General features: G+C 34.3%; 1 protein-coding gene across 1 annotated transcript in view; it reads right to left on the bottom strand.

Annotated features, from left to right (window-relative positions):
- The window catches only part of LOC150107122 (Kv channel-interacting protein 4-like), a 36,714-nt gene extending 31,645 nt beyond the window's left edge, over positions 1-5,069 (bottom strand). Inside the window, exons 1-2 of the mRNA XM_090391010.1 lie at positions 4,695-5,069; positions 1,061-1,130 (exon numbers count right to left, since the gene is read on the bottom strand). Of these exons, the coding sequence (XP_090247136.1) occupies positions 1,061-1,130; positions 4,695-4,811 (187 nt within the window). The 5' untranslated portion in view covers positions 4,812-5,069. The remainder of the gene's footprint in view (positions 1-1,060; positions 1,131-4,694) is intronic.
- Positions 5,070-15,646: the final 10,577 nt, after the last annotated feature.

A 15,646-nucleotide genomic window follows, 5' to 3' on the forward strand; every position in this document is an offset into this window, starting at 1 on the left:
CCAGCTTAAATGACTGTCATTTTACAATTTCAGTAACGCCACCTTACGGTAAAGTTTATTCTGACACAGGATGCGTAAACACATTTAGGATGTGTAAAGATTATTAATTCTGGCGAAGAATTTGTAAGCGAAATTCCTTCTGTATTTAACTTCACCGGTATACTGCTGAGAAAAAAAAAGAGCCCAGTGTTTCTCTGGGAATTGGCGCAACAACATGGGCTTGTGTTTTTAGGACTTCATATTATAACAAATGGTCTTATTTGCTAATTTGTTTTAAAACAATCTGAATTGGTTTACATGGACCATCACAAAAGGCGCGGCTTTCTCTTTCTACTACTCTTTCTGCTATTTATACTGTAGTATTACTATGCAGTATAAATAGCAGAAAGAGTAGTAACCAGAATCCTTTGGGATCGCAAAACTGCTTTTCAGATCTAAAACATTATATCATTTCGTTGTAGTGTAAGACTCACTTTTGTAAGTTTCTCACTTTTAGCTTTAATTCCTATTTTTAAAATTTAATATATTATGTTAAATTTTTACTAAAATTTTAATATAATACTTCTTTATTCCATGTTTTCTGCTACAATTGATGAGCTTATTCTTGTATGCAGAAAATGTCAGAAGAGATGCGTTCACAGGTTTTGATACACTCAAATACGAAACCATAAATTTGAAATGAAAAAAAATCTACGTGGAAAAATAAATATTTGTAAAGAAATCTTAAATATTTGTAATAAATGTAATGATCAAAATATAAGTATCCTTTGTGATATCTTCATCTAAAATTCTCGTTAATTAATAGCTAATCATGAAGCTGTTTGGATAACCTTGAATGATTTCGAAACGTGGAAGGTTTCCTTACGGTTGTGTTAATTCTAAAATATCGAGAGAATGAGTGTAGGAAAAAAAAAAAGATTTCCGCAGTGCAGAAAATAGTAAAAAGCACTGTTTTTCTCAAAGCATAGTGCGATGTGGGCGAGCTTAATTTCGGAAGTGCACTTGTAAGCAAAAAGTGCTCATACAAAAACGTGCTCGTACCAAATAATATAATACTTACTTCCACAGGGAAAAAATTGTGCAAAGATTTGCTTAAATGTTTCTTCGTCTACAAATCCCGTCGGACATTCCTGAAATAAATCCAATGCTTTTAACTCCACCCTCTTTTCAAAGTTTGGGCACAAAGATCATTTAGAGTATCATTATCTTCGAAAATATTCATTGCATACTAAATATTTATGTAGTAATTCATATGAAAAAATAAAAATTCGATGAGAGAAAGAGGCAGAATAGAAATAACTCCCTTCCTTATCCAATACTTAATTTTAACACTAAGCACTTAGAGAGAGAGAGAGAGAGAGAGAAAGCCTTTTGTTTAAACGCGGAACTTTTTTCCCGTTGGTTATAAAATTCTAGTGTAAATATATATTTAACTGCGCAATGTTATCTGCGTTTACACTTCGCCGGTGTGTTTAGCACCAAATATAAATGGAAGGTGAGGACGTACTTCAGTCCCTTCGACAGCACTCATCGAAGCATTTCATTAAGGACGCCGGTTCCTTTTACTACTCACACCACATTAGCGACACTTAGACGGTGACTTTCGAAGTAACTTAATTGCTTAATTAAAATATTGATCTTAGCTGAAATGAACACCTTAGACTAATTAAGAGAAACGTTTCCTCTCAAATACCCTTGAAGTAGGCACTCCTGACAACTTCACTAATTTGAAAAAATTTTGTTTATCTCTTTAGTTCATTGGTTAGAAGATCGCAGTATTGGATGCAGAGGTTTCCAAGAACACGTCGCACGAGCTAGAAATAAGCATGTTCTACAATTTCTTTTTAGCGAGTTAAAGAGAAAACTTATTAAAGAGAAAATTCCACAAAGTTGTTACCCTTCATTACTACTTGTTGAGATACGTTACGTTAAACTAAGTACTGGAACAGTACTGTATTTCACAGAAACCTAAATTGCATATGCCTCGATAGCTCTTACGCTCTTCTTTGAGTTTAATTACACTTTTCATCTTTCTAAATAACACTAAAACAAATGTCTAATAATGTGATCACCATTTTAAAAATTCTTCATATAAAAACACTGATTCGTGCACCCTTGTGGAAGCACTGCAGCGGACATTCCAAAGATATTCTGTTTGGATGAGATCAGAACAGTGGGCACACTAGTCGAGATTTTCTACACAATTTTTCTTAAATCAATGAGTAACAATATCGTAGTATGATATTGTCTTGTAGAAAGACATACGGGACTATTCAAATCTGTCAGAATACGGGAAGCATTGCGTTATCCAGAGGTGATGCCTGTCCGCAGGCACCATCTCTGGATTCTTCCTTTTCAAGCACTGCAACCAACGATCTGATTCCATTCAGGAGAAATAGCTCCAGGCCTTTTTTCACATCTTTACCACCTTTACCACCCTTCCCATTTGGAGTGATGCACTCTGGCATAAAACGTTCTCTCAGTACTCGACACAAACCGTGTTGGCTCGTCCTATCGGAAAAAGTTCTGCGGCATGATTTGTCATTCCGTATCCCTGACGTCCAACGTTCTGTGGACTAAAATGTAACCTATATTAGCGTGGGCTGCTCTTGAATGTCATGTCAGAGCTCTTATGCAGAGATTATTCCGTAGAATCCAAGACAATACATTCTTCACGCAATGTCCAACTACTGTTCTGAATTCAGAAAACGTGTTGAATTTCTGGGTTTTTTGCTTTCGCATTGGACTGCTAAGATGTCCTTTCAACTCTTCTGAGCTCCTTTTGATCTCTTGGGGTTAGCTTCTGAGCCTTTCTTATTTGATGCCACCGATGAATAGACCAGTGATATGGTGTCATATGATAACAACTCAGAAGTCCGTAAGTTCTCTTCCCGTCTGCAATAACAACGTAATTAAATGCATAATTGAGTCTAAAGGTATTTCGCTTTGCCTTTTTGACACTACAGGCTACATATAACGACAGGATTATGCATATCAGCATCTCTCATTCAAAAACGGAGGATGTCCCAGGATTATGTTAATATAGATTACATAACTATTATCAGTTGGAATATTTTTTTTAGAATTTAAAACGCAAAAATATGGGGAAGCATTTTTATATTTTTTATTGTAAAGAAATGAGAACTTAATTCACTACAAGGTTTCTATATTCCACAATTCCCAAAATATCGGACTCATTTTGGGAATGCCAAGGATATACATGGGCATTACCTTTAATTAAGGTTACCAGTGATTTTTTTTTGTTTTTATTTTTGCATACGTAAGCCATGCTAGTCCCAACAAATAACAGTGTATTAATTCTCACTGGTTTTCTTGTGAAAATCGGAAAATACGTCCAAATAATGGCGCTGGGTTCACTTTAACCCTATGCAGATAGTGTAAGTCGCTGATAAAATTATATGCATTTAAAATATCTAGGACTGCGAGGACTTTTTATCACTAAATTAATATAAAATAAACAATATGAAAGAAATGGATGTCCTTACACACACACGAGAGAGAGAGAGAGAGAGAGAGAGAGTTCCTTACTAAACATTTTGTCAGATATGCATAAAATGTATCAGTCTGCATATGCCATACATTTCGTAGTTCTCCAATACCCGTTGTGAAAACATTGCATAAGATTCATTAATCCACAAATTCAACCCAAACATAATAAAGTGTTAATTATGTTTATTTATACTACATATAAATTGATGAAAAATCACATTAATATCATTATGGTACAAGTGTAGTTATATTTTGAAATAAGTCGCATTATATTACAGTATATACACCAAACCGTTGTCTTGGTGCACAGATTTGTTCAATAATTCACATAAATTTGAACAGCAGGTTTAAATCTCAAAGGTGCTGGAAATAAAAACAAAACATCTTATTTAAGAAGTTTTGCATGGTACGAATATTTTCCCGCTAGTGCTGTTTCCTTCTAGAAACTATTCTTCCCCAATACACATCAAACTATTGTTTTATTTTCACATCTACTAGCAGACTTCATTCGTATGCGATTTAGTTCCGCACCAAAGAATATTTTATTTCTTTTTATATTCTTTGCATGGAAAAGAATGGACTTTTAACGCATTGTCGTAAAAACGTTTTTGAAGTTTACAAAGCTCTTCACTTGTTCGAAGTAAATCGGAGAAATTGTCGTGGTATATTGCGTAAGATTATCATAAAACCGACCTGTTCATTCCCATGCAGGTCACATCATCAAAGCGCAACAAAATGACATTACTAAAAAGCAGAACTGCTCACAAGGGCGTATTGAATTCTGAATTGGCCAAACCACTACATCATGTCTAGCATTTTAGTGCTACCTGCTTTAACGTCCAGTAGCCGCAGTTGAACACGTAGCTACCGTAATATGAACACTGCGACGGTAGCGAAATTATTGATTATGTTAATTGCCAATGGTAAGTTTTGTGGGTGAACGTAGATCCAGCAGCTTTTCAACGCTTACTCTAATAGCGTTTAGAATACGATTTATTTTTCTGCTAAGATGCATTACTATCAACGATATCTGATTTATATTTCAGCTTAAATCAGGATTTATCTACGCCTGAAATACATCGTTATCGACATGTGATCAATTAGCTTTTTGTCTTAAAATAAACAGCAAAAAGTAATTCCACACAAATATTATAAACTACATTAAAATATTCTTATTTTTTTACCTGTTTGAAACTACGATATATGATTTGAATTTCCTGTCTGGAAAACTTTGTTAGCCGACATAATTCCTCAAGACTATCGATGGAAGCATGGAAGCACCGTGATTGAGCGCGATCCATAATAGCGTCCAGTCTTGAAGTCCACTTTCTAACACGTTTATTTCCTTCTAAGTTCAACCACGCACTTAAAAAATAATTGAAAAGAAAAATAGCTTCAGGACTACGTGAAGCACCATCACAGATATTAAGTTGTTATTACCTTTATGACGTCCTTCCTGCTTTTCTCTATACTAGGTGGCGCTGCTGATCCGTTATGTTTAATGATTTACCAATGAGGAATGAAATGGCCAGTTTCACAAGGATAAACACATATGTGTAAGATGGATAAGTAAAAAAAAAAGAACGATATACTATTTTCCGTTATAAAATATGAATTACTTAAAGAAAATGCTGCCACAGTTACGTCTGATGGAACTAATGCTTGATGTGAATTTACGTTTTTATATGTTGAACTCAGCTGGTGTTTAACATTGTTAGTTTTCATTTTGCTCACACTACCTACCCGCGCGGATGCACACACGAGTATCGCGTTTTGAGATATCGGTTGCAGATTATTTATAAAAAAAATAAAAAAATAAAAAAAAAAAAAAAAACTGAATATTTGCATTCTACAGTGGATAATGGATAACTGCATTTGTTTCTTTTCCGAAAACCATTTCTTATTTACCATGGATTACAATATAATTTACCATAATCCATAGAATATGTCAAACAATCATTGCTATGCATGAAAACGCACTTCCTCATTCAAAGTGAAATAGCTGAACGATGTGAAATAAATTTGGAAGTTGTGAATTAAATAATAAATTTGAAAATTATTCAGATTTAATAATTTAGCTTCATCGAGAGGGACAGAAAAATAAAGGACAAGATCAGAGAAAGAAGAAAATGCAATTAATGAGACAAAGGAAATTCAGCATGAAAGTTTTTACTTCAAGTAGGGTATAATTGAAATAAAAATACACGAGGTATCTTGATTCAGAACAAAAAGCTTTCCAAAAATGTACAGAGAAGAAAAGAGGTCAGATTTCTGTTCTCTCTCTCTCGCTCTCGCTCACGCACACACACACACACACACACACACACACACACACACACACACACTAACTGTGGTTTCATATCTTCAACTCTTTTTCTGTGCAACTGCTATCTCTGTATTCTACTCAGAATTCTGGGCTCATATTGGGGGAATAAATCAAATCCTCCCTATAATTACCTGATATTATCCAGAAGATGCCAATTTGGCTAACTGATAACTTTGCAGGCTAGTAGTAGTAGGGTTAGTAATAACCAGATCAAGATCAAAATTAGATAAGGATTCGTGACATGAGTATGGAATGTTTAAAATTTCCCTGGGGACACATCTGTCTGTGACGTCACGTTGTGTCTTTTGGTTCGCGTATAGCATTCTGGGTAATTCTTCACGTACGGAATTCTGGATAATGGTTCGCGAATGAAATTCTGGGTGATGGTTAGAGATAAGATAGAGTATGGAATCCTTGGAATTTCCCTGGGTGAGACTTCCGTCAATAACGTCATGTTGTGTCTTTGGTTCGAGTGTGAAATTGTGGGTAAAGGTTTAAGTATGGAATTCTGGGTGATGTTTAGAGTATGGAATGTTTGGAATTTAGGTGGGGGGACCATCCATCATTGACGTCACGTTGTGTATTTGATTTGAGTGTGGAATTGTGGGTAATGGTCAGAGCATGAAATTCTGGAATGTGTGGGTATTTGTCAGTGACGTGAGATGAGTTTTTTTTTTTTTGCATGTGGCATTATGGGTAATGCTTAGAGATTGGAATTCTGGGAGGATATTTTGCCAAGTGTTGGGGTCATTGGCTCGAGTGTGAAACTATGAAAAATATGTCAATTTGTCAAAATGTCAAAAAATATGTGTGTTTGACACACATTTTTTTTCTTTCATGTTCACATTCTCAAAAATAATTAATTACTCGAATCTTAGTTTTACTGCTTCTATGTCATGTTTAAGATCTTAAAAACATCATTACTTTTCTAATTAAATGTTAACTTTATTACAAATTTCTAAGCAGAATAAATATTCTTAAATATGGAGAACACATCAATGGCACATTATTTTGTCATTTAAGTTTACAAATACACATTTATTTGACTGAAATATTATTTACAAGTATATTCACAATGAAAAATTCAAACATGTAACTACCTAGAAATATTTCACAAGATTTGTCTCTTTTGCTAATTTTCTGAAGAAATAAAAATTTCAAAGGGTTTTGGGTTCGCTTATTTTTTTTTTTTTTTACTTTACGGGATACACAAACAGCACAGTACAGCACAGCACAACACACACACACACACACACACACACACACACACACACACACACACACACACACACACACACACACACACACACACACACACACACACACACACACACACACACAAATACAATCTGCAGCCTGAAAGAACGAATTGCAGTAAATAAAGTGAAAATGCAATTGATTCCTTTTCCTTATAGGTTTCTGTCCATTTCCTTTATTGCAATATTCACACTGTGGCTCATGGCGATGTTTTCCCATGGCTGTCGATGATCTCTACTTAGTGATATCATCTGGAGAGAGTTTATTCATTTGGAAGTCCATTGGAATTAGGATCTTAAAAAGTTCACAAATTTGTTTCTAATTAAATGTTAACTTTATTACAAATTATAACCAGAATAACTTAGGAAAAAAATTGCTTGTGTGAGAATTCACTGTGACTTCAAAAATAGGCGCTTTTTTCTTTAGAAGTGCCATTTTATCTTTTGCATTAGTATGTGTTGACTAAAAGGAAATGAGACCATCAAGAATGAAAGTAAAGTAAAGTCCCTGCTGTCCTCTTCTGTTAATTTCACACTGTAGTGTAACAGATGGCACGAAGACTTGGTAAATTTGCACTCGTAATATTTTTTTTCGCATTCATAGCTAAACAGAAATTAAGACTTGAAACTTAAGAAATGCTTGAAAGTAAGGTTACCATATTTCTTGAAAAAAACCAACATACGACATCAATGTCGACCATTAAAAAAATGTTTACCATCAAATAAATATTTATCCATTTTAATTGTACCATTCATATTTTCAGAAGAATAAACTTTCTTTAAAAAAAATTGTAATTTTTATCAGTTCATAGAAATTCAAGAGCAATTCAAATCTGAATTCACTTTAATTTGAAGGAGATGTTTAGTGTTTTGAATTAAAAGTCAGATTCAATCAGCAGACCAAACATTGTTCATCAGAGAAAAAACTTTTTCAACTAGTGGTGTTGATCACGGTAAGCAATAAATTCATCAGCTTTTCAAAGTTTTGACATTCACACCCATATTGTTTTCATCATTTGGAATGCAACAACCTGAAAATTCACATCACTCGATGCGAAAAAAGCTGAGATTTTCGCATTTTTGGTGAAAATCTCTCAGCATCTTCACAACTAATAGAGAAAACTTTACTTCCATCATCTCCTGTATCATCGACCATTAGTTTACCATCTTCACATTTGAGAACACAACAAATCTCCAATGTCCAATTTCTAGTCTAGTCTTCTTTGCAAGTAGGTGAGGATATCAGACAACTTAATGTGTAACTTTTCCCAACTGCTCCTGGATAACCACATCAAAATGTACGTATCTTGTATAATAATAATGGGTTCCATCCTTTTAGAGCTATGTGAAGAATTTAGTCTAGTGCCATTTTCCTGAAGAAAGAAAATTTCAAAGACTTTTGTGGGTCACCCATTATTTTACTTTACAACAACACAATACGATAGCTGTACTGTATGAAGAAATTGCAGTAACTGAAAAGGCACTTGACTCGATTGTTATTCCTTATAGTACTGTTTACCCTGACCATTTCTTCAAAAATATCACTTTCGCACAAATGATTCATTGACATGTTTTCACATGCTGGTGGATATGATGTTGATGTGATTTTATCTTACTTTGTGACTCATAGGGCAAAGCTTATCTCTGTGCCAAGAATGGTTTTCTATATTTATCCTTATTATGTTAACTACTTTTTTCCAACACAAATAAAGTAATTATTTATTATTGTTAACTGAACATTAGGTCTGATACTATACTCTTCATGTTAAATCTTCTGTGCCAAAATTCTGACTATTAATTTAACAACCGGTTCTTTGTGCTTCCAAACTACTTCTGTAGCTGAATTTCTTTTTCCAAAAAAGTTAACACAGTTCCTTGAAATATTTGAAGGTTGGCATGAACAAATAAGACTAATAATTCACTGAGTGGATTTTCAAAAAAGTTTCTGATTACTTTGTGGCAAGAAATTTCACAAGATTTGTCTCTAAACTCGCAAATTTCTTTTAGTTTTTCTATTCTAATCTGTTGGATACATCTAATATAGTAACAAAATTGTCACTATTTAATTCATTTTGTACTTTATCCATTACAAAAACCCACAATTATGTTATTTGCTAGCTCTGTCTATTTTAGTTTTATCTTTAGAATAGTAGGATTGTAAAGTTTTGAAATAAGTTTCGACTGTCAGTCACATAATTTTAAATTTTTATCATGTACAACTGTGTGAAAATAAAATAAAATGTACCTTCTCTTTATTTTTGAATACACCATTGAGAGTTACTAATATTATTTGCTCAAACTGCTTTTTTGATGTAAGAGCAAGTTCTGTCACTCCACTCATATGTCCTAAATTGTTGGGATAGAAAAAAATAGCATTAGATGGTGGAGGGTGATAAGGTAGTTGAGAGGGTGACAGCAGCCTTCCCTATAATGACCCCCTCACCCCCCCTCCTCCAGAATATGACCACTCAGTCAAGCAGAGATGAGCGACCTCTGTTTGCAGATATCTGTTAGTGATGTAACCCAAACTGATAACGACAGAGGTTATCAGTTTGGGTTATCTAACAATGTCTAACTACAACCTATTGACAAGAAAATTGTGAAAGGAAAAGAGTGTGTGTTTAAGGGGGAGTGAAGGGATGCCACTGATATCCAGTAGTTAATTATTTTAGAAAATGTGAACATGAAAGAAAAAATGTGTGTGTGTGTGTGTGTGATGGGGGATGAGGGGATACCACTGACATCCAGTAATTAATTATTTTAGAAAATGTGAAAGGGAAAAAAAGATGTGTGTGTGTCTGAGGGGCGACACCACTTATATCTAGTAGTTAAATATTTTTGAAAATGTTTAAATGCAACCTATTGACAAGAAAAACGTGAAAGAAAAAAAAGATGTGTGTGTGTGTTTGTGGGACACCACTGATAGCCAGTAATTAATTATTTTAGAAAATGTGAATATGAAAGAAAAAAATGTGTGTGCATGTGTTTCAGGGGGGTGACAGGGACACCACTGATATCCAGTAGTTAATTATTTTAGAAAATGTCTACTGCAATCTGTTGACAAATATTTTCCATAGTTTCACACTCGTGCCAATGACCCCCAGCACTTGAACAAATATCCTCCCAGAATTCTAATCTCTAAGCATTACCCATAATGCCACATACAAACAAAAAACTCATCACACGTCACTGTCATATACCAACATATCCCAGAATTCCATGCTCTGACCATTACCCACAAATCCACACTCGAACCAAAGACACAGCATGATGTCAATGACAGATGTTCTCCCCATGGAAATTCCAAACATTCCATACCCTAAACATCACCCAGAATTCCATTCTCGAACCTTTACCCACAATTCCATGCTCGAACCAAAGACACAACATGACGTCATTGACAGATGTGTCATCCAAGGAAATTCCAAGGATTCCATACTCTATCTTATCTCTAACCATCACCCACAGTTCCATATGCAAACAATTACCCATAATTCAATATCCAAACCAAAAGAATGACCTTAGTTATCCCTATCTCTACCATGAACTACAATGCGAACCATTACCCAGAATTCCATAAGCAAACAATTACCCAGAATGCCATATGCAAACTAAAAGACATGCCGTGACGTCACAGACAGATTTTTAACCAGGGAAATTCCAAAACGTTCCATACTCCTGACATCACGAATCTTTATCTTATCTTGATCTAGATCTGGTTAATAGTGATCCCACTACTCCTCAGGCCAACTCGAAATGCTGCCTCACATACATATCCGCCTCTATCTAATACTTTTTTTAATAAGTGCGTTATTACCATCATCCTCTTCCAGGATATAATATATTTCACGCCTAGCCTTAATTATCTCGGCCAAAACATACCTGTCATCATCTTCTAATTTCTTATAAATTCAGCTGCTGCTTGTCGACATCCGTGCACATTTAAACATTGGAAGCTGTGAACTACCACGTGTTCCTCTTCTCTCATCTTTTGCATCTTTATCCGCTGGAAGGTCTTCAGTGTTATCAAAGAATTACAACTTACAGATTTGGAGATGAACATCAACAGATTCATTTTAGTCTCTCGGCTTTTAGTTCCCAGATTAATATTGAGAGAGAGAGAGAGAGAGAGAGAGAGACTGAATTGCATTCTAAAGTAGTTGTGGTATTGAGAGTGAAGCGACAAACGCTTTGACGACAGTGTATAATGACTGTTTTTTGCAGTGTTCTTCTTGCCAGTTGAACTGTTCTGTAGGATTAATAATAATAATAATAATAATAATAATAATAATAATAACCGGATTTGTGGCAGGATACATATCCAGCTATGCACGAATCCTGCTAACTCACTTCTAGCTGAAAAGTTACTTTAAAGGATTTTTGGGTCCTAAATGGGATTCAGACTCAGGTCTTTCTGCCACTAAACCATTGTCCATATCGACTGAGACATGATCATGTTTCCATTCTAAAGAATTTTCAAGCTTATTCTTGCATGTTTTTTCTAATGACAATGAACATCGAACTCATCAGCTGAATACACAACTTATATATAACTTTTGACAAGAGTTATTCCAAGTTTTTCTTGCAAATCAGCCAGTTTGAAATAGTGCTCTCAACTCAGCGAATCTACTTTCGCTGAGTTAATTGTACTTTCCGGGAAGTGAGAGGGGTAATTGTTCACAGGTTTGGGGACGTTTGCATCCGCAAATCAATGAACAGATAAATGAGCCGTAGAAGGCATTTAGCAAGCATGATAATGCTCTCCTCAGTGTCTAAGATGCTTTGGCATAACGTAACCAAGGCAACCGTTAACACTTTATAGACATGCAGCATGAAGTACGTTAATACAAGGACCGATCGCTGATTGAATTGATTGCCATTGGACTGTAGCAAAACTCCAGTTATTTAAATGAAGGGGATATTAAATCCCACATTGTTTTAAAACCGAATAAGAAACTCAAAGATTGGAATCAGAGAGTGTCATGCCGAATATAGTAAACTATAAAAGTATCGGCGACTACTTTTATATTTTATTAGTTCACGCTAGTAGTCGTATAATAAACTATAAAAGTATCGGCGACTACTAGCGTGAACTAATAAAATATAAAAGTAGTCGCCGATACATTTATAGTTTACTATATTCGGCATGAAACTCTCTGATTCCAATCTTTGAGTTTCTCGTTCGGTTTTAAAACAATGTGGGATTTAATATCCCCTTAATTTAAATAATGTTTATATCGCCGAAATAAAGCCTATTGGCTCTTTATCTTTATATTTAAATAAAAAAAAAATCCAGTTGTTTTCAGCTCATTCTGGACGAGTTTCACTAGAATGAATGCAAATGTGCACTTTGTGATATCTAAAAATAATTTTGAAGCTCGTTACCCTCTTATTTTGCAAGATTACTAAGGGTCATACATCAGCGGTTTCACGACAGAGTTATTTTTATTTATTATGTAGAACAAAGTTTCTTGACGTCTTACGCAAAATTAAAATAATAATAAAAAAAAAGATGTTGCAGACATGCTCATGTACTATGCCCTTAAAAATAGGAATCCGAAATGTTTTTGCAGATATCTGAATTTCTTAATTTCATATAGACATAATTAGAGGCGTAGCTAGGGAGGAGCGGGGAGAGGTCCGCCACGGGCGACACTTTGAACGTTTTTTAACTTTTGCAGTTAATTCTAAAATACAGTCACCAGAACTCATTTCCAAATATTGTAATACTACTGCGAATTTTCCTCACAATTGCTGTAAGTGTTGCTAGTTGCGAGTGGAGTTTTTCTAAATAAAATTGATTAAGAATTACCTATATTACTATGAAAGAGACTTCGACAATGTCATTGACGATTTTGCTAACAGAAAATCAAAAAAATAACATTCTAGAATGTTGAAATTAAATTTTTAGTTCAAAAATAAACATACTATTTTAATTTATTTCCCTATACGTCGTTTTGGCTTTTTGTAGTATTTTTGGTATGTATTGAAAGGAGTGGCCCACTTAGGGACCGCCCCGGGGGCAAAAGCTACAGCAGTGAACATAATGAATAATTTCACTCTGAAAACTCGAACTTCTTAAACTCGCAATAACAGTGATTGTAAAGTAATTTATTTTAATGGTCTTCAAGTTTATCCAAAAATAATTTAAGCTTACATTCACAAACTATTAAAAGAAATATTTATGAAGAAAATGAAGCAAACGGTACTCCTATTCAGAATAAAATAACACTGAATCATTTCGATTCTGTAGGTTTCTTACAGAAACATAAAGCTAAATGAAGTCTTACGTAATTGAGGATTTTATTTCTGTAGAGGCTTAGTAAGTGCCGCCATCTTATGGAAGATAAAGGAATGATTAAATTTAGTTAAAAAATGATTTATTCTAAATTAGATGGTTGGTTGCAAGTGGCAAAATACAATAAATTCCAGCTCTGCGATACTGCAGTGGGGAACAAGCACTCAGATTCTGGAACAATATTATTTTATGATTTTCAGTGTATGGACAAGAGTCTCGTGCTTAGACATAGTTCTACTACTATTACTGCTAAAATTTAGATAAATGCAAAAAAGCACCTAATTGTATCGTAATTTTGTTTAGCCCTTGATAAATATCCTATAGCTTTTGGGTCTACCCAGTTTCTCACACCAAAACAGGGTTTGCCTGTTTTGGTGTACGACGTTTTCGGGAGAAAAAGTTAGCCGGTTTCATACTTTGTATGCGCCGAATAACTCATCTTTCCGGCAGAAAATCCGTGATAAAGGTTCTTCGCGACAGGATTCAAACCCAGGATCGACATGGATCTAACTCTTACTGAGCCCACGGATCATTTATAAGAATTTTTCAACTGAATACGAGTTAGCCATTCTAATACGAATATCACGGTGTTTTTCCTGACAAAAACTTATTTCTTTTCCTTCAGAAAAGATACATTATCCGGGAAACACACACAATAAACGAGTGGGCGGCAGAATATACCAGTTTGATTGCTTTAGATCAGCGATTTTCAACCGGTGTTCCGCGAGAGGTCTTCGTGTGTGCCGCGAGATTTATGAAAACAAATTAACTGAAAGAAATAATGTCGCAATTTGCGCATTTATTTATTAGTGTCTGGTCTTCCCTCTTCTTGTGTGTGTAAATCAATCAAAATTATGCCTATTTTTTTGCCAGATCATTTAAAAAATTAAAAGAATATATTATTAGCGTGCCGCAGAATTTTAATAGTTAGTCTAGGTGTGACGTGTTATGAAAAAGGTTAAAAATCACTGCTTTAGATGTTTCCTCCGCAGTTCCAAATCCCCCGTACCCCCACAAAAAAAAAAAAAAAAAAAAAAAAACGGTAAAATCAGGTATGTAAAAGGACTCATGTTTCCTTCAACTCTTCCAGCTCTGTCACACAGACAATCTGTTTTTGTGCTATAATAGTTTTCTACATCCCACCGATTGTGACGCATGATAATAATTATTAATATCATTCTCATGAGCGAATTAATCTACAGATTTTTATTTTAACTTTTCTGATTATTTTAATATTTCTGCACACGCATACATTTATTTCCAAATTAATTTCTGAGGTAATGTAATGTTTTTTTTTTATTATTATTTTAATTATATGAAGGCAAAAAAGAAATAAAAATGCCACAAATCTTTACATCAAGCACAGCACACAGACGGAATTGAAATAAACAATGCTTCATACAATCTCAAATTTTAGAAATAGGAATCGTGTCGGAATTTATAACGAAATGCTAAAATATGGAGATAAAGACATTACTGAAAACATCAGAATTTAATTAAACATATCTTTAGAAAACGACATATCCCCACCAAATGAAGGTGAATATTAACAATGCCAGTATTTAAAAGGGAATAACATCGGTATCCAAAACTTTTCGAAGATAAAATACATACAAAAGATATCCAAAAATAATTAGAATGAAGACTAAATTAGAAAGATGATCAACAAGGATTCCGTAAAGGAAGATCAGGTACCGACAACAAATATTCTCTATTTGTTGTAAACCAAATAATAGGAAAAAATGCGATACAAACAAAAGCAATATTTATGTTTTATTGGAGTAGAGCATCGGTTCCCAACCGGTGGTACGCGTACCCCCGGGGGGTTACGGGCTGGACCGTTCAGGAATACATGTAATGACGGAAAAAGATTTAAGACTGCATCTTGCATCTTTTGAGGCACTCAACAAAAGTGACAGTTTTTAGAAACAGCTATTTTAAAAACAAGGGGTACAATTTATAGAAATAGGTTTAAAAGGGGTACACAAGTGGAAAAAGGTTGGGAACCACTGGAGTAGAGATGAGACAAATGTTTCGTGTCTTTTAATTCTGCATAGTTTCTTTAGACATAAACCCATATTATTTGAGATACAATGTTTATGTTACGAGGATTAAAATAGATTTCGCAAAATTGAAAGAAAATTTGAAAGAGTATTAACGGTAGGAACACTAAAAATACCTATTTTTTAATCGTCTTAGAAATCAACCTTTTTTTTTTTTTCCTTTTTTCCATGGAGGAATAAATGAACTTTGATA

This window comes from Typopeltis vanoorti, chromosome 4, assembly GCF_054136105.1.
Source record: "Typopeltis vanoorti isolate ZY-2024b chromosome 4, IOZ_Tvanoo_1.0, whole genome shotgun sequence".
Classification (NCBI taxonomy): Eukaryota; Metazoa; Arthropoda; class Arachnida; order Uropygi; family Thelyphonidae; genus Typopeltis; species Typopeltis vanoorti.